The sequence below is a fragment of the Elephas maximus genome, chromosome 6 (genome assembly GCF_024166365.1).
Source record: "Elephas maximus indicus isolate mEleMax1 chromosome 6, mEleMax1 primary haplotype, whole genome shotgun sequence".
Lineage (NCBI taxonomy): Eukaryota > Metazoa > Chordata > Mammalia > Proboscidea > Elephantidae > Elephas > Elephas maximus.
The window spans coordinates 138,099,640-138,127,107 of record NC_064824.1 but is presented as its reverse complement, the minus strand read 5'-3'; the positions used below and the strand labels follow the sequence as shown (position 1 = coordinate 138,127,107).

The 27,468-nt window shown below is 47.1% G+C and overlaps 1 protein-coding gene across 5 annotated transcripts in view; it reads right to left on the bottom strand.

The window, feature by feature from the left end:
- Positions 1-27,468, bottom strand: part of AGAP1 (ArfGAP with GTPase domain, ankyrin repeat and PH domain 1) — a 661,010-nt gene that overhangs the window by 143,520 nt on the left and 490,022 nt on the right. For all 5 annotated transcript variants that reach the window (XM_049888501.1, XM_049888502.1, XM_049888498.1 and 2 more), the window contains one exon: positions 17,682-17,843. In XM_049888501.1, the coding sequence (XP_049744458.1) occupies positions 17,682-17,843 (162 nt within the window). The remainder of the gene's footprint in view (positions 1-17,681; positions 17,844-27,468) is intronic.

The following is a 27,468-nucleotide window of genomic DNA, read 5'->3' as shown; positions in this document are numbered from 1 at the left end:
CTATGGGGCAGTGCTACTCAGTCATAGGGTCGCTATGAGTTGGAATCGACTTGAGAGCACTGGGTTCTGGGTAGCAGCACATGTGGAGTAGTGAGGTGTAGGTGGTTTTTAAGGATGACGACTTGTCTGGAAAATAGCAGCTAATACTCAAACAGCAATTTTGGTATTTTGTTGAACAAGGCAGATCACAATATTTGAACTTTTAAGTGCTGGAAATATGCATTAAACCAATAATGTAGGATAGGAGAAATGTAAGAATGTAGTAGTGGATCAGGGGTTCTACCTGTAAAGCCCTTAGGACAGTGTAATGCCAACTGTCAACTGAGGAAAATATGAAAACATGAGGTTACCAGAAGAACTAGATGGTGCCCGACTACCACTATGGGACGCTGTGATCAGGATCACAACAGATGGACCCTGATAGAAAGGGAGATGAGGGGAAGACGGGCTGGAGGAAGAGCCAGAAGCAAAGGATGGAGTCAATGGAAGAGGCAGGACCGACTTCTCTCCTCTGGGCCCCCTCCCCAGGAGACCTACAGCCTTCCACCCAGGGGGGTATCCCCTCCCTCCCAGCCTCCTTCCACCTGTACCTGGCCTCAGGGAACTGGCCACCAGCTCAAGGGCTTACAGAGCCTTCTCTGTCGCTCACACACAGTACTCACTGACTGTGACAGAGGTGAGGAGTATTTTGAAATAACTTTTTGAGTCTGGAAAAAACGAAGGCAAGAACTAGATTTGGCCTATAAATTAATGATTTTTAATCCTATGTTAGAACTCTTCAAGTAAAAAAACTTGGTGGAGGGGGGAACACCTCTTCTGGGCAAACTAAGCTGATAAGCTGTGACCAGAAATAGAAGGTAGTTAGTTACTGATGATAGCGGCAGTGGAATCGTAACATGTCCAGAAGGGAAGAAAACCAGTCACCCTTAACCGACATCCTGACACCACTCACGGTCCCCGTGCTGTAGGTCGGGGTAAGATGGCAGCTGAACCAGTCACCCTTAACCAACATCCTGACACCACTCACGGTCCCCGTGCTGTAGGTCGGGGTAAGATGGCAGCTGAACCAGTCACCCTTAACCAACATCCTGACACCACTCACGGTCCCCGTGCTGTAGGTCGGGGTAAGATGGCAGCTGAACCAGTCACCCTTAACCAACATCCTGAAACCACTCATGGTCCCCGTGCTGTACTTCGGGGTAAGATGGCAGCTGAACCAGTCACCCTTAACCAACATCCTGAAACCACTCATGGTCCCCGTGCTGTAGGTCGGGGTAAGATGGCAGCTGAACCAGTCACCCTTAACCAACATCCTGAAACCACTCATGGTCCCCGTGCTGTAGGTCGGGGTAAGATGGCAGCTGAGGGCTGGCTGGGTTTGCATCCCTCCACCAGGAGGCACTGCCCGGCAGTGTGTCTGTGCAGTTCAAAGGGAAAGGGGGCCAACACCAGCTGTATGTTCCCTCCCCAAACCTGGAAGAGCAGAGAAGAAGGTTGCCTTGTAACAGAAATACCACAAGCGGGTGGCTTTAAAGAACAAGTATTTATTTTCTCACAGGTTAGAAGGCTGCTGTTGTTAGGTGCTGTCAGGTCAGTTCCGACTCATAGCGACCTCATGCACAACAGAACGAAACACTGCCCGGTCCCGTGCCATCCTTACAATTGTTGTTATGCTTGAGCTCATTGTTGCAGCCACTGTGTCAATCCACCTCATTGAGGGTCTTCCTCTTTTCCGCTGATCCTGTACTTTGCCAAGCATGATGTCCTTCTCCAGGGACTGATCCCTCCTGACAACATGTCCAAAGTATGGAAGATGCACTCTCACTATCCTTGCCTCTAAGGAGCATTCTGGTTGTACTTCTTCTAAGACAGATTTGTTCGTTCTTTTGGCAGTCCATGGTATATTCAATATTCTTCGCCAACACCACAATTCAAAGGCGTCAATTCTTCCGTCTTCCTTATTCATTGTCCAGCTTTCACATGCATATGATGCAATTGAAAATACCATGGCTTGGGTCAGGCGCACCTTAGTCTTCAAGGTGACATCTTTGCTCTTCAACACTTAAAAGAGGTCCTTTGCAGCAGATTTACCCAATGCAATGCGTTTCTTGACTTCCTGACTGCTGCTTCCGTGGCTGTTGATTGTGGATCCAAGTAAAATGAAATTCTTGACAACTTCAATCTTTTCTCTGTTTATCATGATGTTGCTCATTGGTCCAGTTGTAAGGATTTTTGTCTTATGTTGAGGTGTAATCCATACTGAAGGCTGTGGTCTTTGATCTTCATTAGTAAGTGCTTCAAGTCCTTTTCACTTTCAGCAAGCAAGGTTGTGCCATCTTCCTAATGCAGGTTGTTAGCGAGTCTTCCTCCAATCCTGATGCCCCGTTCTTCTTCATATAGTCCAGCTTCTCAGATTATTTGCTCAGCATACAGGCTGAATAGGTATGATGAAAGGATACAACCCTGACGTACACCTTTCCTGACTTTAAATCAATCAGTATCCCCTTGTTCTGTCCGAACAACTGCCTCTTGATCTGTGTACAGATTCCTCATGAGCACAATTACGTGTTCCGGAATTCCCATTCTTCGCAACGCCTGAATTCAGGGTGCCAGCTCTGGTGCAAGGCTGTGTCTGTCAGCTCTGGGGGAAGATCCTTGTCTCTTCCGGCTTCTGTAGCCCCTGTGTGCCTGGGTTCCTTGGGGATCTTCATGTGGCATCTGCCTCCCCCAACCCCGTCTGTGCCTGCTTCTGTGTATCATCTGTGATTTTTATAAGTCAGATGTGATCAGGTTTGGGACACACCCTACAACGATATGGCCTCTTCAATATAAAAAAGAAAATGCTATTCCTGAACAGGATTACATCAACGGGTTATGATTCCAACACATATTTTGCGGCGACACAATTCACACTATAAATCCATTGCCATGGAGTTGATTCTGACTCATAGTGACCCTACAGGACAGACTAGAACTGCCCCGTAGGGTTACTGATCCTAAACTGTTTACATGAATTAATTGGCTTCCTCAGGGCAATTACATGTCAATTACAAGAGGTATGCTGTATTTGCTCACGAAACTGTACGCTCAAGATTACTGAATCTTTGATTTTCTTTAAATTGGCGAACTGGATTTATTTGATCAGGTGACATTGTTATTGTCACTGGGTGCCATCGAGTCAATTCTGACTCACAGTGACCCTGTATGACAGAGTACAACTGCCCTATAGGGTTTCCAAGGCTATAATCTTTACAGAAGCAGACTGCCATACCTTTTCTCCCATGGAGCGGCCGGCGGGTTCAAACTGCTGACCTTTCGGTTAGCAGCTGAGCGCTTAACCACTGCACCGCCAGGGTTCCCCCAAGTGACATTTCCAGGCCTTAAATAGATCAACATCATATATGCCATCTTTGTAAATTTATAGCCCTTGACACTTTGATCAACTGAACGTTACAGATTTGATATTTTCCAACAGTTAAAAAACACATTTTGCCAATTTGTTGAAACACAGCCCTGGGTAAGCTGACAAAGTTTTATGGTTGGAATATTACTGTGCTAAAATCTTTAAAAAAAAAAAAAAAATTTTTTTTTTTTTTTTAAGATTAAGAAGTTCTATAACAGACTATTATGAAACCCTTTGAAGCCAGTGCCCTTTACTGTACATGAATTCAGTCCTTATCATGAGTCCTGGGTTAAGTGGAGATCTGGACAGGAGGTAGACTGTAACCAAGTCAGGCACCCTGCCCTCTGCAAGGAGGCACCACTGTGGCGACAGGGCGCAGAGGTGGCCAGCAATGGACCTGAGGCCAGACCTGTCACTTCCTCCGTCTGTGGCCTTGAGCAAGTTACTTAAACTTTACGACCCTCAGTTTCCTCAGTTATAAAAACGGGACGACTGGTACCGACCTCAAAGTTCCTGTAAGGGTTGTAAGATAAAGGGTTTATCTTAATAAAGGGCTTAATTGCAGTACCTGACTGGGAGCAAGAGGTCAATAGCTGGCTGCAATTATGATAGCTGGTAGACAGTCACCCGATTTTCTGCACTGCGATTGGTTTCATAAAAAGCCACCACCACATCTAAATTTTGAAATTTTGTTTTCATTAAATTGAGAAGGAGTAAAACCTGTGTGTAACCTGAAGGTAGGAATTCCAGAAAGTTCTCTAAGGGCTACAGCTTTGGGAACCGTGTCTACAGTATATCCTGGCTTCTGCAGAGCCAACTACAAAGGGAAATTACCCCTGCCCACACAGAAAGCAAGAAAGAACCATGTGAAAATCAAGTAAAACAAGAAAGCTATGCATGTATTTAATTAGAAAGAGTCATGTGAAGTTGTTGAGATGCGCGACTCATAAACCAGTGGAGAAATTCTAGGATTCTTGACCCTATGTTGCTTAGGGGCCCTTGAACACAAAGCCCTTGGTGGGTTCTTTGGAAACATCTCACACTGTCACTCTCTACGGGGTGTCCATTCACAGTCTCCCACAAAGAGTGCTAATAAGACCTTTGAAGCTTTCCCATCTAGCGAGTCTGAAACAACTATAAGCCAAGAATCTGAATTAAGACTATAACACAAGGAAGCAAAAAGCTCAGTTTGTAAGTTTTCTCTTATATATATATAGTCATTTGCTTTACTGCATTATCTTCATCACAGACAATACCATGCAATCATCCTTGTTAGAAAAAACACCACCCTTTCAAATGTTCCTGGGTTCCAAGACCAATAATGGGAAGTAAACCACTGGATAAACTGTGAGGCAACAACTCTCCTGGGCAGAAGGCAGCAGACGGGGCCAAAACCCAACAACGTCCACATTGGCTCCAAGTTACGCAGGGCTGGTCAGTTGGTGGTGGGAAGGATCCATTCCCTCTTCTCTTGCAGATGAAAATCTCTCCGTAATTAATGTTTTTTTTTGCCAAGGTAGAAACGAAGCGACGAAAAGCTCCTCAGAGCTGAGGCCTCACCTGGATTAATGCAGAGTCCTGAGCGCCGCGCTAACACAGTTCAACCTGTCCTCGGTGCCTCACGCGCATGCCCGGCTGCCAGTGCCACGAAAGACCTCAAATATTATCAAACATTCTACCATTGAGCAGAAATTAGACGGAAACAAGGGGAGCCTAAAAATTGCCGAGGAGTTCGGACGCTCTGAACGGCTAATATGTCCGTTTTTCACCTGAAGCCCTCTCCAAGTGCCGTTTTGCCATTAAGCAAAACCCAAAGAAAGGTAATCAATTCCAACTAAAAAGCACTTATCCCGCAATGACAGTGTAGAAGGCGCTTCAAACCCCTGGCTGCCTGCCAAAACCCAGACAACAGCCATCAATGTTTCTGACTAGCCGAGGAGCACAGGGGCCATGCATAATTGACTGGAAGATGGGCTAAAACTGTGCCCAATCAGTGTGTGATCAAAAACGCGTGGAATATTCAGCGCCCCTTGATTACACGGAGGCACGTCCTTTCTCTCTCCTCATGAAATCTCTTCAAGGTCCAGAGTACTGTAATAAGATCATTACTGTCAAGCGGTACGAATCGCAGGCAATGAGTCTTGGGATAGGGAGTCATACTTCACAAGCTCCCCTGGTCTCTCTTTCTTTTTTTTTTTTTGTATTTTACAGCACGCAGAGGCAGCAAGGCAGCGGATAACGATCACATCACTGTGTGGCAACTAAAAAGGCACTTTTAAGAAAAGGCAGAGAGAAATCAGCTTAAGAGAAACTAAAACATGCTCCCTTTGCCTTTTTTTCCCCCCTTAAAAATTAAATAGAATTAAACTGGGTGCAGAAGTTGCTTTTTATGAACTTGGATGTAATGTCATTGAATTTAACCGTCTGAGAGATTTTCATTTCGCAGCAAAGCCCGTTAGCCCACAGACAAATGGCCAATTTTCCCCAGGTCCCAGGTACAACAGCAGCCGTTGTTAGGTCGTGTGTGTGTGTGTGTGTGTGCATGTGCGTGCGTGTGCAGGGCAGGTTCTAATTTTCACTGTCCCTACGTCTTTCGTTGACGGCACACCCTGTAATAGGTCTGAGATGAGAAAGGGGAGGAGCTGACCGGCAGGAGACCATCTGCAGAGATTACCACACAAACACGCGGCCTTTCCCCCAGACCACAGCTGCTCCAGGGCGTTCACCATACATCTCAGCGCAACCAGGGCCCTGCTTAGACCCGGCATCCAGGGCGAGGCAGACGTGTGATGAATCCTTCAGTCAGCAATGCAGGATCCAAACGAACGATGGGGGCTTGATTAGCTGCTCCCCTCCTCCCTTCGGCTTCGAACTAGCCTTAAAAATGCTCACTTTCATTAAAAAAAAAAACAAAAAAAACTCATCCTCAGAATGAACATAAAAGTGGGGTTCAGAGCATATGAGTTAAATGTTCACAAGTTCAAATCAAGAGCCGTCCCCTTGCTACACAGACCCGAGAGTGTCTATTAGATGAGGCTGTACGTGCCGGTGGCTCAGCGGGAGAATTCTCGCCTTCCATACGGGAGACCCAGGTTCGACTCCTGGCTGAAGCACCTCATGCGCGGTCACTAGCTGTCTGTCAGGGGAGGCTGTGTGTTGCTCTGATGCTGAACAGGTTGCAGTGGTGCTTCGGGACTAAGACAGACTCGGAAGAGAGGCCTGGTGATCTACTTCTGAAAAATCAGCCAGTAAAAACGCTGTGGGTCACGACAGCCTGATCAGTTGTGCATGGGGTCACCGTGAATCGGGGGCCGACTGGATGGCAGCTGGCGACAACCACCACCCAGCCTAGCTCTTTGCGTGCAGTGGGTGCTCAGTGTACTTTCACAGAACTGAATCAAACCTCTTCAGTTTGAGTTTACATTAAGGAAAAAGAAATAAAAAGGCGCCCCGAGCCCTTCTCTCGTCCGTTGGCTGGTCATGACGGGAGTCCTCTGTTCTGGCTGTCCCTGCTGTATCTGACTTATCATTGTTTATTCCCAACCTGACGGCTTCCACAAAGGATCTGAGGGGCTTACAGCATGTGTGTGTTTGTGGCAGATGGACTTCACACTGTAGGGTGGCTTCTGAGGTCAACTGTGCTCCATCTAAAACGTCAATGTCTAGGGCAAACCCAGACCTACTCCATTTCACAGGTTCATTCTCTCGGAAGCTGGAGTTACAACTGGAGAACTCTCTTTGGAGAAGTGATCTGGTATGTGAGGAGTAGGTGAGTCCGTCAGACTACGCGGGTCTCCCAGGTTGAAGGGACCCAGGCAGTCTCCTGATGCCCTCATCACAGTGAAAACCACAGCATTTTAGGTACATCTTCCAGGAAGATGGTTTTCACATTCAAGGTATCTGCTTGACTCATCTACCGAGATTCACTAGCCAATGAGTTTAGTGATAAAGAAGTCCTTATTAGGCCAGTTATTACTGTTGGTTCTTTATGCAACTTGAATCTGAGACTTTTGATTCCCTTTCCTTTCACTCCAGGTAGTTGCCAAAATTAAACTCCACATTTAATTGGGAAAGTGCACAAAGATTAAAGGAGGACACCCAAGAACAAGGCATGAAAGTAAGACCTGCATCATTAAGCTCTCGTAAACCTCCCTCACCCCTTCCCTCCAGACACCTCCAAACACACAAAATGAAATGAGAAAACTCCAGATAGGAAACAAACTCTGAAGCCCACTGCTCCTCTGCCCTAACTTCTTGTTCAGCATCACATATCACATAAAATAACCATGGTGTTAACCACACCCAAGGGGGAGAGAGGAGGGATGAGAGGACCCAGGTCCTAAGACACTTAAGAACCTGTCATATTCTGAATAACAAAACAAACGGATAGCCCTCCCAATCGCAGTGTGCAAAACCCCCGAACGCCATGACAGTCAACAAAACTAAACGGTTTCAGGTTAACCCAGAGCTTCAGCACGCAGACACACCGCTTTCTTGTAATCACGAGAATCCGGGCAAAAAGCTGTACCCTGCTCAGGCTTGATTCTTCACTTCCTCCTCCAAGTGCCTTCCAAAGCAGCAACGAATGAATAAAAAATCGTCCTAAAGTAAAACGTAGCTGATAAAGAATGCCAACATTTGTTTCTTAGTAACCAAGTAAAAACACAACTCCATTTTGTGACTAATCACCACCACTGGAGATTTACGTTGTTGTAAATCGACAACATTTAAGGAAAACCACCTGTTTTCTGCAGTCTTATTAAATAAGAAAACCATTATGTACTGAGCCTGTAGAATATAACATTACGTTGTACAACAGGCTAGCTTTCCCTAACTTTTACAACTTAATGCTCCTTCTTCTTTCTGAAAGCCCATGCCTCCTTCAAATATTCTGCCTGAAATTCTGGAAACCCTGATGGTGTAGTGGTTAAGAGCTGTAGCTGCTAACTGAAAGGTTGGCAGTTCGAATCCACCAGGTGCTCCTTGGAACCTCTCCGGGGCAGTTCTGCTCTATCCTATAGGGTTGCCATGAGTCAGAATTGACTCGGCAGCAACAGGTACGGTATATGGTGTGCCTTAAAGTCTGCTGCTGTTAGCTGCTGTGCAGCTGGCCCCGGCTCACGGCGACCCAACGCACAACGGAACAAAACGTCGCCTGGTCCTGCGCCAACCCCATGATCAGTTGTGGATCAGGCCATTGTGATCCACAAGGTTTTCACTGGCTGATATTCAGAACTAGATCACCAGGCCTTTCTTCCTAGTCTGTCTTAGTCTGGAAGCTCTGCTGAAACGTGTTCAGCATCACAGCAGCACGTAAGCCTCCGCTGAGAGATGGGTGGTGGCTGCACATGAGGTGTACCAGCCGGGAATCAAACCCAGGTCTCTGCTTGAGAGGCAAGAGTTCTACCACTGAACCCCCGATGACCCCGCCTTAAATTCTAGGCCAGTTTTTTCTGCAAATGTCTTATCTCCATTTTAAGACTCTAAGCTGCTAAGGGTGAGAGAGGAACTGAGTTTTCTTTCTCTTCGTCCCCCACAGAGCCAGACACATAGGACTCCACCCCCCTGGGGGTGATTGCTTGATATTGGGTGAAAGAATAAAATGATTCCCAATTTCAGGTGCTCTCCTGAAAGAGGGAAGGAAAACTAAGTCTGGGATGACATTTGCCAACGCTGGAGTTAAAGGAACTTGTAAACAGCCTCTCTACTGATTGCTCAGTGAGTGCTGGTGGGATAGGCCATTCACTGTGAACCTCAATGGAGACACCCCTGTGTGGCTGGCCCTCGATGAGACAATCTTTCAGTGCCCATCCAGGACCAACCATACGACGATTCAGTAAAGACCCAGAATGCAAAACCAAAGGAACAAGAGAAGGATAAAATAAATAAATAAATTCCCTTCTGAGACATGAAGAACAAAACACCGTGAACCCAAGGGAGAAAACGAGATTTCTGCATACCCTCTTGAATAATAAGACGGGGTAAATCCAGACTGGCCCTGCGTTTTAAAAGAAAGATCTTTGTGATAAAACTTCTAGATATGATGATCCATATAAAAGCCTACGTCTTTACAGAGAATCTGAGGACTATCAAGGAAACTCTTCGGTCTGCACCACTCCTAGATTCAAAAGCCGCTCAACCCACCTCAAAGACGTGCTTTTTACCTGGTGGAAAGAGTTTGAGGCAGAGAATCAAGAGACAGTTCTGTCACCTACCAGCAACCTGACCTTGGACAAGAAAGCCACTTAACCTCTCTCTGCTTCCGACTTCTCACTGGGGAAACGGGGAAATTAACGCTCGATGCAAACTCGTATGCAAGCTACACCGCTAACGAGGATGCTGGGACCTCAGAAACTGTTTCATTTTAGCAAGGATAACCTGACTCTTGGCACCTAGATAAGAAGATACACAAAAGACAATGCCAAAAGATGGCAGGTAATAAAGGTCTGGAGACTTCCTACTGTCTAGTAGCCTCCTCCAGCACGTGCCCCTTACACTTGGTTCTGGTCACCCTCCAGGGCATCTGGTCCCATCCTCCATTCTGGGCCCAAATTCCTCTACAACATCCCAACCAGGGCTGTGTCTGCTGCTGCAGGGGTCAGGGGGTCACCGCCTCTCAGGACAGCCCTGCTCTTAGAAAGCTTCCTTTTCATGTTAGAACCAAAATTATCTCCTGGAAGCTTCTACCCAGTGGTTGTAATGAAATCCACCTGGGCTATCCAGAACACTAAAGACAGTCTTCCGCTGGATGGGCCCTCCAGCACATGACCGCAGTTAGAGGCCACCACGTCCTTGACCTTCATCACAGCCCTCCCTCCTCCTAGTGTCTTCAAGGGCCCCCCTCAATGACTCAGGCTTCAGGCCCCATCACCATCCTTACCCACATCAGAATTGGCTTTCATGGTTCTAAAGCAAACCTAAAGTACAGCATCCAGACATGAACACAACTTCGCCCTAAGTATACTTACATTGTTGTTAGACGCCGTGGGGTCAATCCTGACCTGTGGTGACCCCGTGTGTGCAGAGGGGAACTGCACCATAGGGTTTTCAAGGCTGTGAGCTTTCAGAAGCAGCTCACCAGGCCTGTCTCCTGAGGCACCTGTGGGTGGGTTCAAACTGCCAACCTTTCAGCTAGTAGTTGAGTACTCAACCGTCTGTACCACCCAGGGATCCTAAATATACTTAATAATTCCTACCAAATCAATTTAAAATCAAGAGTATCACTGATATTTTAATACTAATGTTCCTAGTTGTCTGCTAAGGAAATACAATTGGACACAGGATACATAAAATACACAAAATTCTTTTTCAAAAGCTTAATATCACCTTTACTTTCTTATGCAAAGGCCAGGGTGTTGGTTTCTAAGACATTCTTGCTCTTGAAGCTAAACTTAATGGTAAATATCTATTTCTGACATTCTTAACAGAACTAAAAAAAAAACTTCACTGAGTTGGAAAAGAAAATTACAATGAAAAATTCATTAAAAATGGGACCACTAACCCTTATTTCTTCCTGGGATTTTGCATCCAAATCACTGATGGAATTTTAACTTCTTGTCTAGTTTCCCTGGATAGAAACACCAAAACCAAACCCGTTGCCGTCAAGTCGATTCCAACTCAGCAACCCTAATGGACACGGTAGAACTGCCCCGCAGGGTTTCCAAGGAGCACCTGGTGGATTCCAACTGCCAACCTTTTATTTAGCAGCTGTAGCTCTTAACCACTGCACCGCCAGGGTTTCGGATAGAAACACCAGGAAGTTGTAAAGCATTACAAAAAGGACCACCATATTTGAAAGGCTCTCAAGTACTTACATAGGTTGTATAGATGAAAATACGTAACTCAGGGGGAGGGTCCTGGTGGGCAGAGGGGAGAGACCTAAATGCCTGGAGTTATGGATTGAATGTGTCCCCTGAAGAGATATGTTGAAGTTCTGAGTCTTGTCCCTGTGAATGCAATCCTACTTGGGGAAATAGGGTCTTTCTTTGAGGATGTTACCAGTTAAGACATACTGGAGTAGGGTGGGCCCTAGTCCTAATCCCTTCTGAGTGGTGTCTTATAAAACGGGAGAGCAGACAGGGAGAAAGCCTCACATCCAGAGAAGGCACCGTGTGAAGAAGCATCTACAAGCAGCAAAGCCAAGCCAAGGACTGCCAGCAGCCACCAGAAACTGGTAGGGGGCCGTGGGGCAGTTCTTCTCTCAAAACCCTCAGAAGGAATCGACCCGGCTGTTACCTTGACTTGACTCCTAGCCTCCAGAACTGTGAGACAATAAGTGTCTGTTCTTTAAAGCCACCCACCTTGTGGGATTTTTTTATGGTGGCCTGAGGACATGAAGACACCTGGTGTCATGGACTGAATTGTGTCCCCTCAAAATATGTGTCAACTTGGTTAGGTCATGATTCCTAGTATTGTGTGACCATCCACCATTTTGTCATCCTGATGTAATTTTCGTTGTGTTGTAAATCCCATCTCTATGATGTTAATAAAGCAGGATTAGAGGCAGTTATGTTAATGAGGTAGGACTCTACAAGATTAGGTTTTGTCTTAAGTCAATCTCTTTTGAGATATAAAAGACAGACAGGAACAGAGAGACAGGGTGGCTTCATTACCACCAAGCAAGAAGTGCCAGGAGTATGGGTCCTTTGGATCCAGGGTCCACATGCTGAAAAGCTCCTAGACCAGGGGAAGATTGATGACTAGGACCTTCCCCTAGAGCCAACAGAAAGAGAAAGCCTTCCCCTGGAACTGGTACCCTGAATTCAGACTTCTAACGTTCTAGACTGTGAGAGAAGAAATTTGTCTTTGTTAAAGCCACAAGTGATATTTGTTAGATACCACTTGTGGTATTTCTGTTAGAGCAGCACTAGATAACTAAGATAGCTGCTGAGTGGCAGAGCCTGCTGGAGGGATACAAGGAGGCCTTTCGCACCTGACAACCAGAGTGGTCGTCACCTGTCCAGGCCAGCAGCCTCAGGTCCCAGCCGTGGGAACAGTCACGCACACGTCCACCTTCCGGAGGCCCTTCAGCTTCACAAGACACATGACGCCACCATCAGAAAGCAAGCACTCACTGCCCTGGTTCCTTCACCTCCAAGGCAGGGCTAGACACTTTTACATTTTACGACTCTTTCAGATGAGGCTAGCAGTTACAGAAGAGCCCAGCTGAAAAACTAAAGACCACACAAACACCTTCTCAACCAATCATCCTGTAGTCGAATGGATCCACTGGCCAGGTCAGTAACTCAAAATACTCATAAAAACAAGGAATTCTGTAGTCAGAGTCTCTGCTTCTATAATTTACTAAGTTCACTCAGTTCATTTTAAGTGGTAAATATGAAAAAAAAAAAAAAAAAAAAGACTGTCCTATGTAAGTGAGGTGGCATCTTCTCCCATCATGTGCAATATTTATTACTCTTTTTTTAAATTGTACTTTAGATGAAGGTTTACAGAACAAACTAGCTTCTCATTCAACAGTTAGCACACATATCATTTTATGACATTGGTTAACAACTCCACGACATGTCATTACTCTCCCTTCTTGACCTTGGGTTCCCCATTACCAGCTTTCCTGTCCCCTCCTGCCTTCTAGCTTCTTGCCCCTGGGCTGGTGTGCCCCTTTAGTCTTGTTTTGTTTTATAGGCCTGTCTAATCTTTGGCTGAAGGGTGAACCTCAGGAGTGACTTCAGTACTCAGTTAAAGGGGTGTTTGGGGGTCATACTCTCGGGGTTTCCCAGTGTCTGTCAGGCCAATAAGTCTGGTCTTTTTTTGTGAGTTAGAATTTTGTTCTACATTTTTCTCCAGCTCTGTCTAGGACCCTCTATGTAATCCCTGTCAGAGCAGTCGGTGGTGGTACCGGACTCAGTCTAGTGGAGGCTGCTTGAAGGCTGAGAAATGTGGTGGACAGAACACACTGATTTCTTCACTAAGCGTGCCTGTGGACAGGGGGATTTTGGCTTTTGAGGCAGCATACATATTGATGAGACATAACGTTGGCCTTTTGGTTTCTGAATCGGCGTGCCACAGAGGTAAGAAATATCCAGCATCAGAAGCTTAGGCCTTGGCTGGGGACGAGTACTGATGTCTACTCACAGAGCTGCTGCTGCTCCATCAGTCAGGACTCCGGAGGAGGCCATGTCCCCTGTTGAAGGCCACAGCCCCCGAGGGAGGATTTCCCCAGACAGCTCTGTCCCTCAGCTCTAATGAGCACTCCTTCCCTTCCCCATGTTACCACCCTGGGGTCCACACCATCCCTGGCGCTTCCCCACACCTTTGTAGGCAGTCCCTGCATAAGCCCTCCTCAAGACCCAGGCTGAGGGCACCACCAGATCCTGACTGAATTAGCGGGCTTTCTATGGAGTTGTATTCTTCTTAGGTTGTTGTTAGGTACCGTTGAGTGGATTTTCAACTCAGTGACCCCACGTGACAGAGCAGAACTGCCCTGTAGGGTTTTCTAGCCTGTCATCGTCACAAGAGCAGATTGCCAGGTCTTTCTCTCATGGAGCCACTAACTGGGTTCGAACTGCCAATCTTTCAGTTAGCAGCTGAGCGCTTGACAGTTGCACACCTAGGCTCCTATTTTCCTTGTAATCTAAACCAATCTCAATCTAATCATTTCTCCCAAAGAAATACATGGAAAACCATAAAAATTCAACCACTTTATGGAATCTTCTATTGGACGTTTACATCTCCAAGTGCAACTTTACGGCAGTGGGTGAAGCAATTGGGTAACTATAGTAGCCACCCATTGTGCTCGGCAGAAAAGAGAAACAAACGTTTCCTTAGTGTTAAAACAGTACCTCTAAAAAGAAAATATATACAACTAGCCATAACTTCAAGAACACACCGCTTAACTTAAATGGTTCACACCATGTACTCTGAGCATTGTTGTCAGGTGCTGTCGCGTTGGTTCTGCCTCATGGAATTAGTACGCTAAGTAGGGAGTAGTTTTTTGGGGGGTGGGGGTGTTAAAATGTCTTCTTTTTTTATTCTGCTTAAATGAAAGTTTACAGTTCAAGTCAGTTTCTCATACAAAAACTTATACACACATTGTTACGTGACCCTAGTTGCTCTCCCTACAATGTGACAGCACACTCCTTCTCTCTACCTTGTATTTCCGTGTCCATTCAACCAGCTCCTGTCCCCCTCTGGCTTCTCATCTCGCTTCCAGACAAGAGCCGCCCACATAGTCTTATGTGTCTACTTGAGGTGAGAAGCACACTCTTCACCAGTACCATTTTATGTCTTATTCTCCAGTCTAATCTTTGTCTGAAGAGTTGGCTTCAGGAATGGTTCCAGTGCTGGGCTAATAGAATCAGGGGGCCATGACCTCTGGGGTCCCTCCAGTCTCAGGTAGATCATTAAGTCTGGTCTTTTTACTAGAATTTGAGGTCTGCATCCCACTTTTCTCCTGCTCCATCGGGGATGGGAGTAGTTTTTAAGGCTATTAAGAAATATGGTATTTCACTGAATCTAAAACGCCTTTAATTGTAGGAGGCAATCTGACTTCAGAGATGTAAAAATGTGAAAAACAAAAACAAAAAACATGTGCCTTAGAAAAAATAAAAGACAGCATGCCGCACAAAAAGAACTCATTTATGGTTTGGTAGATTATCTCTCCCAGGGAAAAAGGATACACTTTTTTTGTAGAGAACCTATTGTCTTATTTTCTATTTGAAAGAAGTCACAGCCACTCGTATTACAGAAACTAGGTTGCTAACAAGAACGGTGAGGGCCAGGTTCCCCTTTCATCCTAAGCCTTGAACTTCTGAACACATGTCAATGTTACTCATCTGTACTTGAGACAACCACTGTGATTTTCTAACTTGGGTCTCCCTGTCCACGTCACCACCTCAGAGGGTCCACGGGCAGCTGTGGATGATGCATGTCAATCCTGTCTGTCAGACAACGTCGCTCAGGGCACACAGAACAATCCCAGTAAACCAGGAAGTGGACTTGAAATGCCTTAGGCGTCCTAAGTTTGAGGGCCCTTCTCAAACTTCCTTCAAACTCCCCTGGTCGAGGGAGACATCTGTTTGAACCAGCCGACCAAATAAAATGCAAACGCTCTTATTTTACGTTCAGGCGTATCTTACCTACACAATTTACACGTTAGTCACAAGGGGGTGGGATGATTGAAGTGTGTACAAGGAGCCAGAGGTGGGCTTGAAGGTCAGTCTCTACCAAGCTGTGCTTTTAAAAAACAGCCATAGGCATCACTTGGGAACACACCATGAACATAGTAAGACATTTATCTGTGAGAACGGGCACGCAGCCTTTCCCTAGAGGTGTCTGTGGCGTGGGCAGAGGGCACATGTTACCCGCTCTGGTGAGGGGTCACACATCTGATTTTACTCCCAGCCTCTTGACAGGGCGAGATGCGGCTGCGTGCATGTGGGTGGGAGCTTTTTGCTGGACGGTTGTTTGAAGGGGTCCCATGAGCGCTAAGTGTTTGGGGCTGAGTCCTTTCCCAGGGGAAGGTCAGGAGGCAACTGGGCAGATGCTGCCATCCCATAATCTTCATTTTCCGCCACGCTGATCTACTGAATCATGCTCATTTACTGTAACACGAGAAAATCTGCTTTCATTGGCTAAACGACTTAGTAGGAAGCCTTGTTGTCGTTAGGTGCCATCGAGTCAATTTCGACTCACGGTGACCCTATGTGACAGCAGAACTGTGCTTCATGAGGTTGTCTGGCTGTAACCTTGACAGGAGCAGATCACCAGGTCTTTCTCTTGCAGAGTTGCTGGGTGGCTTCAAACCCCCAACTTGTTAATTAGCAGCTGATCACAATATCGCAAGTTGCTGGCACCAACTAGGGACTTTATTCTTAACATGGGTTATCAGAGGCAAAATGGTAAGGAACACGGTGAAAGAGAAGGGCTTTCAGGCCCTTCTCTGCTTGGCCACCTGCTCACAAGAGCCCAGGCAGCGACTGTCCAGCTCTGACCCTCAGTCTCCTCATTATACAGAAACGACGCCGCCCACCTCACAGAATTATGGTCGATAACACCCTCAGGGCTCCATCAACATTCTCTCCTTCTTTGCTAACGCATGCGCTGTGGGCTTCCAGGCTGATCTCTGGACGTGAGGGGGAAACAGGTCACTTTCTCTAACATGGTCAACAGTCACACAACGTGCAGTTTTGACCAGTCCAACAGGCAGAGTATTCAGAAAAAGCATGGAGACAACAAAGAGAAAAAAGAAGGCAGGACAAAGATTGTTCCTGCTCGTGTGGAACTCCTGCTGAAGACGGACCTCTTGGATTAGTGACTGCCTCACAATAATGTTTTGAAATTTTAATTTCCTTTTCAAGTATTCCTTATACTTGCTTATTATAACCGCCCTACTTTAACCACTGATGACGCGTATATACATCTGGGCATTAGATACGGAGTGTCGGTGGCAGTGGTTAAGCGCTTGGCTGCTAACTGAAAGGTCAGAGGTTTGAATCCACCAGCCACTCCACAGGAGAAAAGACTTGGCTTCTGTAAAGATTACAGCCTTGGAAACCCTCTGGGGCAGGTCTACTCTGTCCTATAGGGTCACTATGAGTCGGCAATGACCCGACGGCAACAGGAGGAATGCATATACAGTTTTGTGTGTGCAACCAAGTGGCTCACCATCCACCTGTACCTGTGAAATAAAGAAGGTAAGCTCACGTGGAGGAGCCGCTTGGGAAGGGTCACGCTGGGTCATTACTGAGAATAAAATTTGAGGGCTTGGCAATCAAGGAATCAAGACAAACCGCGACAACTGGAGAATTCATAGAGCCCACAAAACCAAAGGGGCCGATGGGCTTTCCTGGAAGAGCCTTTTATCATAGTGCTGATTCACACAGCCAGAATTGAGGCAGCTCTCATATTAGAATTCAGACCAACCAATATAGGAGATGATCCCTAAACTAGGAGAGACAACTGTCTCTGTTAGAGGAGTGCAAAGCGGACACCTAGTTAAAGTGGACACTGGACCCAGGTTGCCGAGGTGGGCACTACTGAAGACTTGACAAGGCCCATGAGGGTAAAACAGCGTCACCACCTACAAGCCAACACGTGCTGGAAGGCAAGGTAGCTGACAAGGTTGGGCAGTCTCTGGAGTCAGGTGGAGATGTCAGGGCCCCTCGTAATACCTTACCAGCAGAATGCACATGGAGAGGCCCCCATGAATGTATATTTGGGGTTCTAAGAAGTATCAGCTTTCACAAATTTGAAGAATAACGGTTACTTTTCAGAAATGCAGACTCTGACCCTGGGAGTCCCCAGGAGCCTGGAACCTCACCTTCAGCGGTGCCCGAGAGACCGTCGGCTTTGAAGTTACTGGTACTTTTCTTCCTCCGGTGCTTCTTTCTGTTGGCGTGAGGAGAGGGGGGCGGGTCGAGCTTGGGGCTGGTGGTGCTGGAGATGCTCGGGCTGGAACACACGGAGTCGCCCAGCCCCGTGTCTGTAACGGCACAGAAAAGGCGACAGAATGCAACGCTTTAGCTCTTTGCAAAAAATATTCATGTCTTTCCAAGATCATATGCCCACTGCCCTCAAGTCGATGCCAACTCATAGCGACCCTACGGGACAGACTGGAACTGCTCCACAGGGTTTGCCCCACAGTCTCCTTTATGCAAGGAGACTGCCACATCTTTCTCCTGTGGAGCGGTTGGTGGATTTGAACAGCCGACCTCTCAGTTAGCAGTCAAACACCTAACCACTGTGCCACCAAAAACGAAACCAAACCCACTGCCATCAAGTCAATTCTGACTCATAGCAACCCTATAGGACAGAGCAGAACGACCCCATAGGGTTTCCAAGGAGCGGCTGGATTCGAACTGCTGACCTTTTTGGTTAGCAGCCAAGCGTACTGTAGCTCTTAACCACTGTGCCAGCAGGGTTCCTCAACACCCTATAAAGCCTTCCAAATAGTATACTATCATTCGGTCACTGGGTAGAGGCCCAGAAGCATCCGATAGTAAAAGATTATGGTGCCTTTTGCTCTCACATGCCAGCCTCCATTCAAAATCAGACATTTATTTCTCTATTATCTTTATGCTTTGGAGAATTTCAAGTTCTTCTCTGCTTGGCATGACGGAGGAGAATAAGGTTAGAGCTTCTGGAAAAAGAAGTGGTGAATTCATGCTTTTCATTCTTATTTTTCTCTTCCCACATGGCACTGACAGAATTAGGAATGAGCCAGAGTCAAGAATACACGTGAAAGTGTCACCTTAAGCGGGCATGGTTGTGTGTGCGTGTGTTTACACGCACACAGGTTAAATCGTCCCTGATTCTTTCTTCTGCCTCCAACATACATACACACATATGTACATACACACGGCTGTAACTTCATTTTGTTCTTAGTAGAAATTTCTGCCATTTGCTTCTCACCAGTGCCCAGCAAGACTTCAGAAATTGACAGAGCAGACCTGCCTATTTCTGATTCACTGCAGCTGTTTATAAAAGTCCTGAAGCCAGTGTACAAACGTGGTAACTCACTACAAGTGAAACTCTCAACTTACTGTGCCCATGTTGGTCCCTACCAAAGAGAAGACCAAAATGGTGCTAAACAACCAGGAACCAATACATAATTCAACCGGAACAGGAGTCCCTGAAAAAGGGACGGAGGGGCACAGGTGGTACTCGTCTCCAGTTTTCAGAGCTCTCTACTTTGTGACTCAGCATCTTGATGACACAAAAAAGAGGACGTTCTGTGCAACATATTTCATTCATTCAACTAGTATTATTCTGACCACCTACTGTGGGCCAGTCATTTTTCTAGATGCTTGGGATTCATTTGTGAGAAGACCAGATGAAGAGCCCTGCCCTGCTGGCGCTCACAGTAGCTGGGTTGCAATCCAGAGTGTGCTAGGAAGTGATAAGTGCTACAGGGACAAGGGAACGCAGGGTGTAGAGGCTTGGACGTTGGGGCGGTGGTGGCAGGAGAGGAGGGTGCTGTAAGTAAGGTTGTCAGGGTGGACCTCACTGAGAAGAAGACATCTGAGCCAAGACTTGAAGACGGTGAGGAATGAGGAGACGGATAATTGGGGGAGGAGGAAATAGCTCTATGGCTAAATCTGGTCCAGAGAAAGGCGCATAGCTGGTACGTCCTAGAAACAGAGCTGAGACCAGAGTATCTGGGGCCAGTGAGCTGGGAGGGAGACAGGCTTATAGGTGATGGTGGTAGAGAGAAGAAGGGGGCTACGCTGTGTGGGGCTCACACGAAAAAAACAAAACCCACTGCTGTTGATTCCGACTCATGGCGACCCTACAGGACAGAGTAGAGCTGCCCCATAGGGTTTCCAAGGCTGTAATCTTTACAGATGCAGACTGCCACGTCTTTCTCCCTCGGAGCAGCCAGTGGGTTTGAACAGCTGACCTTTCAGTTAGCAGCCTAGTGCTTTAACCAGTGCACTGCCAGGGCTCCTTGTGGGGCTCACAGGCCAATACAAAAAACAATCAAAACCCAAAGTTGATTTTGACTCATGGAGACCCTATGTGTGTCAGAGTAGGCTGTGCTCCATGAGGTTTTCAGCGGTTGACATTCTGGAGAAGCCCTGGTGGTGCAGCGGTTAACAGGGCTCAGCTGCTAACCAGAAGGTCGGTGGTTTGAACCCACCAGCTGTTCTGTGGGAAAAAGTCGTGGCAGTCTGCTTCCAAAAAGATTTACAGCCTTGGAAGCCCTATGGGGCAGTTCTACCCTGTCCTATAGGGTCACTATGAGTTGGAATTGACTTGACGGCAGTGGGTTTGGTTTTTTTGGTTTTGGGTGACATTTTGGAAGGAGATCACCAGGACTTCTTCAGAGGCACTGCTGGGTGGTCTCGAGCCGTCAACCTTTTGGTTAGTGGCTGAGTGCCTAACCATTTGTGCTACCCGGGCTGCCTTTACTGAAGGAAATTGGGTGGGTGGGGGGGTTGTCGGTGTCCCTGCAAGGTATGAGCAGAGGGGTGACGTGACTTCAAATATAAAAGATACTGGAAATCAAACTGAGTTTAAAATTATTTTGAAAGGTTCTAGAAGACTTTAACTCACTGAGAAATGGACAAACATACAACTTAAGGGATCTTCCAAACATGCACAGTTCCAAAAACGCCCCGGGGGGCAACTTTCCACGTGTCCTAACACCGGAGACCCCCGTCACCTCTGCATGGCAGGAAGGGGCCACCTTCCTCCCCCTGTGCCCAACACATGTGGAAGGGAAGGCCTTGGCGAGCCCCTCCTGGGGAGCCTGGGCGGCACCTGATGGGAAGACCCCCGACGCCAATCCAACCAAGTCCACTCTCTGTTTGGAGTCTGGCTCACAAACGCGGCTGGAACACCCTTTTCAGTAACTGTACGGCACTGCAGTAGCTGTGAAAATTCAGTGTCTCGGTATCTTTCCTTCAACCTGACACAACACACTGCAAACACCTGTATGCCCTCTGTCCCCCACCTGCAGTGGCCACACAGATGGGTCAGTGTTCTTCAGTGCCAGGGTGGTGGCTACGTCTATGGCAGAGATCGGGCTACAAGCTTCCTTGTGTGGCTCCATCGTGACCGAACACACACCATGGCTCCGTTTCTTCCTCTCTTAGAGGAAAAGGCTCCTCTCCTCTCGTGAAGGGAGCCCTGGTGGTGCAACAATTAAGCACTTGGCTGTGAACCAAAAGGTTGGAGGGGTTCAAACCTACCCAGCTCCTCTGTGGGAAAAAAACCTGGTGGTCTGCTTCTGTAAAGATTATGGCCTAGGAAACCCTATGGGGCTGTTCTACTCTGTCATAAAGAGTCACTCTGAGTTGGAATCTACTCGATTGGCAACAGGTTTGGTTTTTTGGGTTTTGCTCATGAAATTAACCTTCTAGTTTGTATAACGAACACGCATGCACAGCCATGGAATCCAGGATGCATTTCTCAACTGCTAGGGGTCGATTTGTCCCCCCTCCCCCCATGACATGTTAAAGTCCTAACCCTGGAACCTGTCAAGGTGACCCTGTTTGCAAATAGGGTCTTTGGAGATGTCATCAGTTAACAGGAGGCCATATAGGAGTAGGGTGGCTCCTGATCCTACATGACTGCTATCCTATAAAAGAGACACAGTAAGGATGCTCTCATGCATTGAACTTTTTCCCCAAAACGTCTGTCAACATTGCTACCCCGTGGTTCCCAGTATTGTGTGACTGTCCACCATTTTGTCATCTGATGTGATTTTCCTACCGTTGGAAATCCTACCTACCTCTGTGTTAATGAGGCAGGACTCAATCTACAAGACCAGGTTTTGCCTTAAGGCACTCTCTTCTGAGATATAAAGAGAGAGGCAAGCAGAGAGACAGGGGGACCTCATACCATCAAGCAAGAAGAGCCAGGAGTGTGCGTCCCTTGGACCTTCACTGAGAAGCTTGTAGACTAGGGAAGACTGATGACAAGGACCTTCCCCCAGAGCCAACAGAGAGAAACCCTTTCCCTGGAGCTGGCACCCTGAGTTTGGACTTCTAGCCTCCTAGATTGTGAGAGAATAAACTTGTTTGTTAAAGCCATCCACTTGTGGTGTTTCTGTTATAGCAGTGCTAGGTGACTAAGACAGACACCGCGAGAAGCTGCAGCTGCAAGCCGAGGAGTGTCTGGAGCTACCACAAAAGGGAAGCAAAGCATGAAAGCATGGAACACATTCTCCCTCAGAGCCCTCAGGAGCATCAACATGGCCAATGCCCTGAGCTGGACTTCCAGCCTCTAGAACTGTGAGACAATGAATCTCTGTTCTTAAAAGCCACCTGCTTTGTGGTATTTTGTTACCACAGCCCTGTTGCTGTTGTTGGGTGCTGCTGAGTCGATTCTGACTTAGAGCGACCCTATATGGTAGAAGAGAACTGCCTCACAGAGTTTCCAGATGGCCAGGCCTCTTCTTCCACGGAGCACCTGGTGGGTTCCAACCGCCGACCTTTCCGTTACCAGCCGAGCGCTCAATGGTTGCACCACCAGGGCTCCTTATGGCAGCCCAGGAAACTGACATATCCACTACTGTCAGACCTGCTGCTCCCAGGTGGCCCCGGAGCACCACATCTTGCTCCAATTCAGAGGCGAAAAGCTGAGGTACCAGGTGACCTTGGAGGTCATGCAGCAGGTCGGGGGGCCTGGACTCTGAACCTGTCTCCACATCTTAGAGCCCACGTCGCCGTCTGTGTTTTCTCGCCACCTCGCCCACACTCCACTCCCCCCGGCCCCCGGGGCTCTGGTAAGTCTGTTTGGAGTTTCTTGCTGGAGGGGAGACTAATGTCACCACAGCTACCTTCCAGTTGGCGTCTTGGGGCCTGAGGCACTCAGTATGTGAGAGAAACCCACTACTCGGGCTGGGATCACTGGGAGCAGGTCAGTTCAGGATGGGTGGCAGGGCGTGGGCCAGCTGCTGACCCAGGAGACATCCTTCAACGGGGGGGCTCTCTGTGCCAGGCAGGCAGATGCCCTGAGAAGGCCTGGCTGCAGCGGCAGGGACACCAGCTGCTGCAAAGCGCCACAACCAGGGGGCAGAGAAGAGGGCGGCAGGGTCAAATCTTGGCCTCGTTCAAGGTGGGGCTAGGCCTTGGTCAAGGGAGGCCACGGCAGGAGCCTGGAGTGCGGCAGAAGTGTGGTCTGGGGCTTGGGACCAGAGAGCCCTGGGTCCCATGGCCAGGCCCCACTTGACCATTCTCAAGGCTGGGGTGACATGGCTGGGCCCACGGGATCATTCTTGAGGCTGGGGTGGCCACGTGGAGACAGCCACGGGTTTCTAGCTCACAGAGCACGGGTGCTGGCATATGAATGTCGTTGGTGTCTAGGTCCTGAGACTTCCCTTCCAATAAGGGGTTTAACCTCCTCCAGTTTAAAATATGAGCAACCAGAACACACTAGGCTTCCATTTGCGACTACCCCTCCTGCCTGACCAGGTATCACTCAACGTGAAGAGCCCCAAAGCCCGGCTCCGAGTGATTCAATGGGCTTGATGCAGGCCACTGCACGCGGTCGCATCTCCTGACTGCATGCAAATAACGCATTTAATTTTGTATCAATTACGGCGCCAGGACAGATGACCACTGTCAGCGGCACTGAGCACAGGAGGGGAGACCCCGCCAGAAGAAAGGCACGCCGAATTAAAAAGTCCAGGCCTCATTACTTCCCTGTGATAGACAGGCCTGGGCAGCCAGGACACGGAGCCGGGACTGCCACTCCACTGCCATCCTGCGCGTTCAATGTCAGCCATTAGTTCTTCCCAATCGGGCATCAATGTTCGACGCACACCCCCCAAAATATATAATCTGAGCAATAATGGTAACAATCTGCAGTCTCTCCGAGCCCCGCACGTGAAGTATGAGTCAGGGAGGCAGCTCCACTTTTCACTCGGGGAGCTGACAAGCATGACCGGAGGGGAAATAAAATAACATTCCCTTCGCATAAATATCACGCGGCCTGCTTGAGACTGATGGGCCAGGAATGTATTCTTAGCTATCATTCCGGCAGACAGGCCCAAGGACACTCATAACTTATTTTACAATCATTTAGTTTCAGCTCAAGTGGAAAACGTGACAACTTATCTCTGCTGACAAGATGCCATATCGAACCGTACAATTAACTTGGCTCCGATTATCTGCCCAGCCGATCATTAGCCGGGCAATTTTTGATGAACTGTTGCAGGGAGCTCGCCTCAGTGATCGCCATCAATGCCAGGTGTGCTGATAGGTTTTTGATAACCCTACTGATACCCCAAATAGACTGGGCTCCAGGCAGGTGACTCCCTCGTTCCTGCTGCTGCCAAGGGTCTTGAAGTGTGTCCTCTGGTGGAGGCGTCTGCCTGCACAGTGCCAGGCAGAGGAATGCCTGCGACTACTGTTACTGCCACAATCACTACTATTATTACTGTGATTACTATTACCACTACAGCTACTATTACTCTCACTACTGCTATTACTACAGAGCCCTGGTGGCACAGTGGTTAAGCACTCGGCTGCTAACTGAAAGCTCCATGGGAGAAAGACGTACAGTTTGCTTCCATAAAGATCACACAGCCTTGGGAACCCTACGAGGCAGTTCCACCTTTTCCTGTAGGGTTGCTATGAGTCAGGAACTACTTGATGGCAGTGGGTTTGGTTTTGTTTTCTGGTACTGCTATTACTATCATTATTGAAACAACTATTACTATTATTATATTGCTGTTACTACTATTATTATCATTACTGCTATTACTACCACTACTGCAACAAGCACTACTATTACTACTGCTATTATTGCCATTACTATTACTACCACTACCGCAACAGCCATTACTATTACTATAGCTATTATTACCATTACTACTATTACTACCACTAGTGCAACAACCATGATCATTACTACAGCTATCATTACCATTACTACTATTACTATTATCACTACTGCAATAACCATGACCGTTACTACAGCTATCACTGCCCTTACTACTATTACTGTCGCTACTGCAATAACCATGACCCTTACTACAGCTATCACTATCGTTACTGCTATTATCACTGCTGCAACAGCCATTACTATCCCTGTAGCTGTTATTACCGTTACTATCACTGCTGCAACAACCATTGCCATTACTATAGCTATTACTATCATTACTATTATCACTACTGCAATAACCATTACTACTACTATCACCACTGCAAAACCACGACCATTACTACAGCTATCACTATCATTACTACTATTACTATCACTACTCCAACCGCTACCATTATTACTGCTATTACTATCACTATACAACAATCACTATTACTATCACTGCTACAACTATTACTATCACAGCAACTGTTACTGTAACAACAACGATTACTGTTACCGTTATTACCCTCCTAATGTGCCCTACCAACCCCCACTCTCCCCAGACTCAGAGTCTGTATTTCAGGGACCAGTGGGCCCTCGGAGGCACTGCTTCAACCACTTTTCCTTGGTGGGCTCCATGTGGAGAGGGGGTGCCAAGAATTAGCTACGAAGAGCTGTCCACACAGCCTGGGAGACTGCTAACAGTGCCTGAAGGGCTGGTTGACTATTAACTTCCCACGTGTTTATTAAAGACAGGAAATGCTTTAAAATGTGTTTTCATGAGAATCCTGAATCTATACAAAAAAACACAAAGAAAAAGGAAATAGGAAAAAGAAAAAGGACGGGCAAAAGCATATTAACTCTCCCTTTTTTCTCTCTTTTTACACATGTTCTAACTTATTTATTGAGCACTATTAGGAAAATTTCCTTTTATTAGGAAAAATATGTTACTAAATACTATACACACACACACACACATACATATATATGTATATATAAACCAAAAACCCAAATTTGTTGCCATTGAGTCGATTCCGACTCACAGTGACCCTATAGGACAGAGTAGAACTGCCCCAGAGAGTTTCCAAGGAGCTCCTGGTGGATTCGAACTGCTGACCTTTTGGTTAGCAGCTGTAGCTCTTAACCGCTGTGCCACCAGGGTTTCCACATGCATATATATATTTCAAAATGATCGAACACAGGGCACCTGTCAGTGCCGGGGGTGGGCAGACCCAGATGTGGACCAAGACTGTCCATAAACTAAAAACGAAGTCATTGTAGGAGCCAGTAAGTTCAAACACGTCTCCTCTGGTAGCAGGTCAACAACGTAAAGCTAACCCTGGATCTTTAACAAGGGCTCTGCTCCCTCCAACGCTCAGACGGATTTGTAGGCTGGTAAATAAGGAAGTGTCCACCTTTGCTATCTGAGGAAATCACAACATCTTGGCCTCTGTTAAAAGCTGAGTGTGAAGTCAAGTTCAAAACCTGGCCCCTTCTCGCAGTCTCTTTGACGGGAGCTTTCAACAGAAGGAGGCTGACTTGGATTTGGATCTCTGAAGGTGTTTCAGAGACTTGAGTTATTGTCCGCTTTCGTCTGCCGCTCGTGGTGCTCACACAGAGGTACACAATGCCGGGAGAAGGGGCAGCGGAGACACGATGGGGGGCTGAGAAGATGACAGGTGTTGGGGGAGAGCAGAGGCCAACACGGTGTCCGCTGAGTTATAAAAGACGGGGAGGAAGGGAAGACAATGGGGGGGTCAGAACTGACAGATAATACAGGGGAGAAGAATTTCCTACTTGGGCCATTTTCAATCACACCAAGATGTTTCTATAAATTAAACGGAATAAATTGGAACTCAGGAAATCTGAGATTCATATACACCAATCCTTGATTACTGAAATATGTTTATAAGGCCTTAAAAAAAAAAAAAGGCACAAATTCTGTTCACTAATTAAATGCTTAATGAGTCAGATGTGCTGAGGGTAATTTCTCTGAAGAGCGTCTGTACAGTGTTCCCCTCAGGCTCTGCCTCTCACTGGGAGACTGAACCACTGCTGAAGAGCCAAGATGGTGAAGGTTTGGGGAGAAGCCGTCTCCTGCAGCCCTATGAAATGGGACACCAAAGCTACAATCCCCATGAACAGCCCTCAGAAAGCAACAAGGCTATATCCAAGAGGAGAGCTGTCTGGGGCAACGCTTTCTGATGACAGAACTGGGGAAAGAATAGATGTAAAGAAACAAAAGGGGGAAAAAATCAGACGATGAAGCGGTGAAAGAGATTAACAACTCCTCAATATGTTAATACCATTAAACGTGGAGTTCAACAGCCTTTTCCTTGCTTTCAGTCGCATTGGATTTTTTGTATATCAGCAACTGAAACCAAATTAAAAATTCACAAGAGTGCAATTAGAAAAGACTTGGACTTCAGGACTAAATTGAAAAAAAGAAAAAATATGACAAACTACAACAGCAACAATGACAAAAATGACCTACTCTTTCAGGATCCAAAAACCAAACCAAACCAGTTGGCGTTGAGTCAGTTACAACTCATGGCGACCCACATGTTGCAGAGAACAATGGGGGCCCTTAGAGTCTGCAAGGCTGTGGCCTTTTGGAAGCAGAGTGCCAGGCCTTTCTTCTGAGGCACTTGTAGGTGGGTTCAAACTGCCAACCTTTCAGTTGGTAGTCAAGCACTGAACCCATCTGCACTACCCAGGGACTTCCCTTCTTTAAGGATTGCAGGTCTCATTTTGTTCACCTGAGAATTATGGGTTGGGATAACGCAACCTCC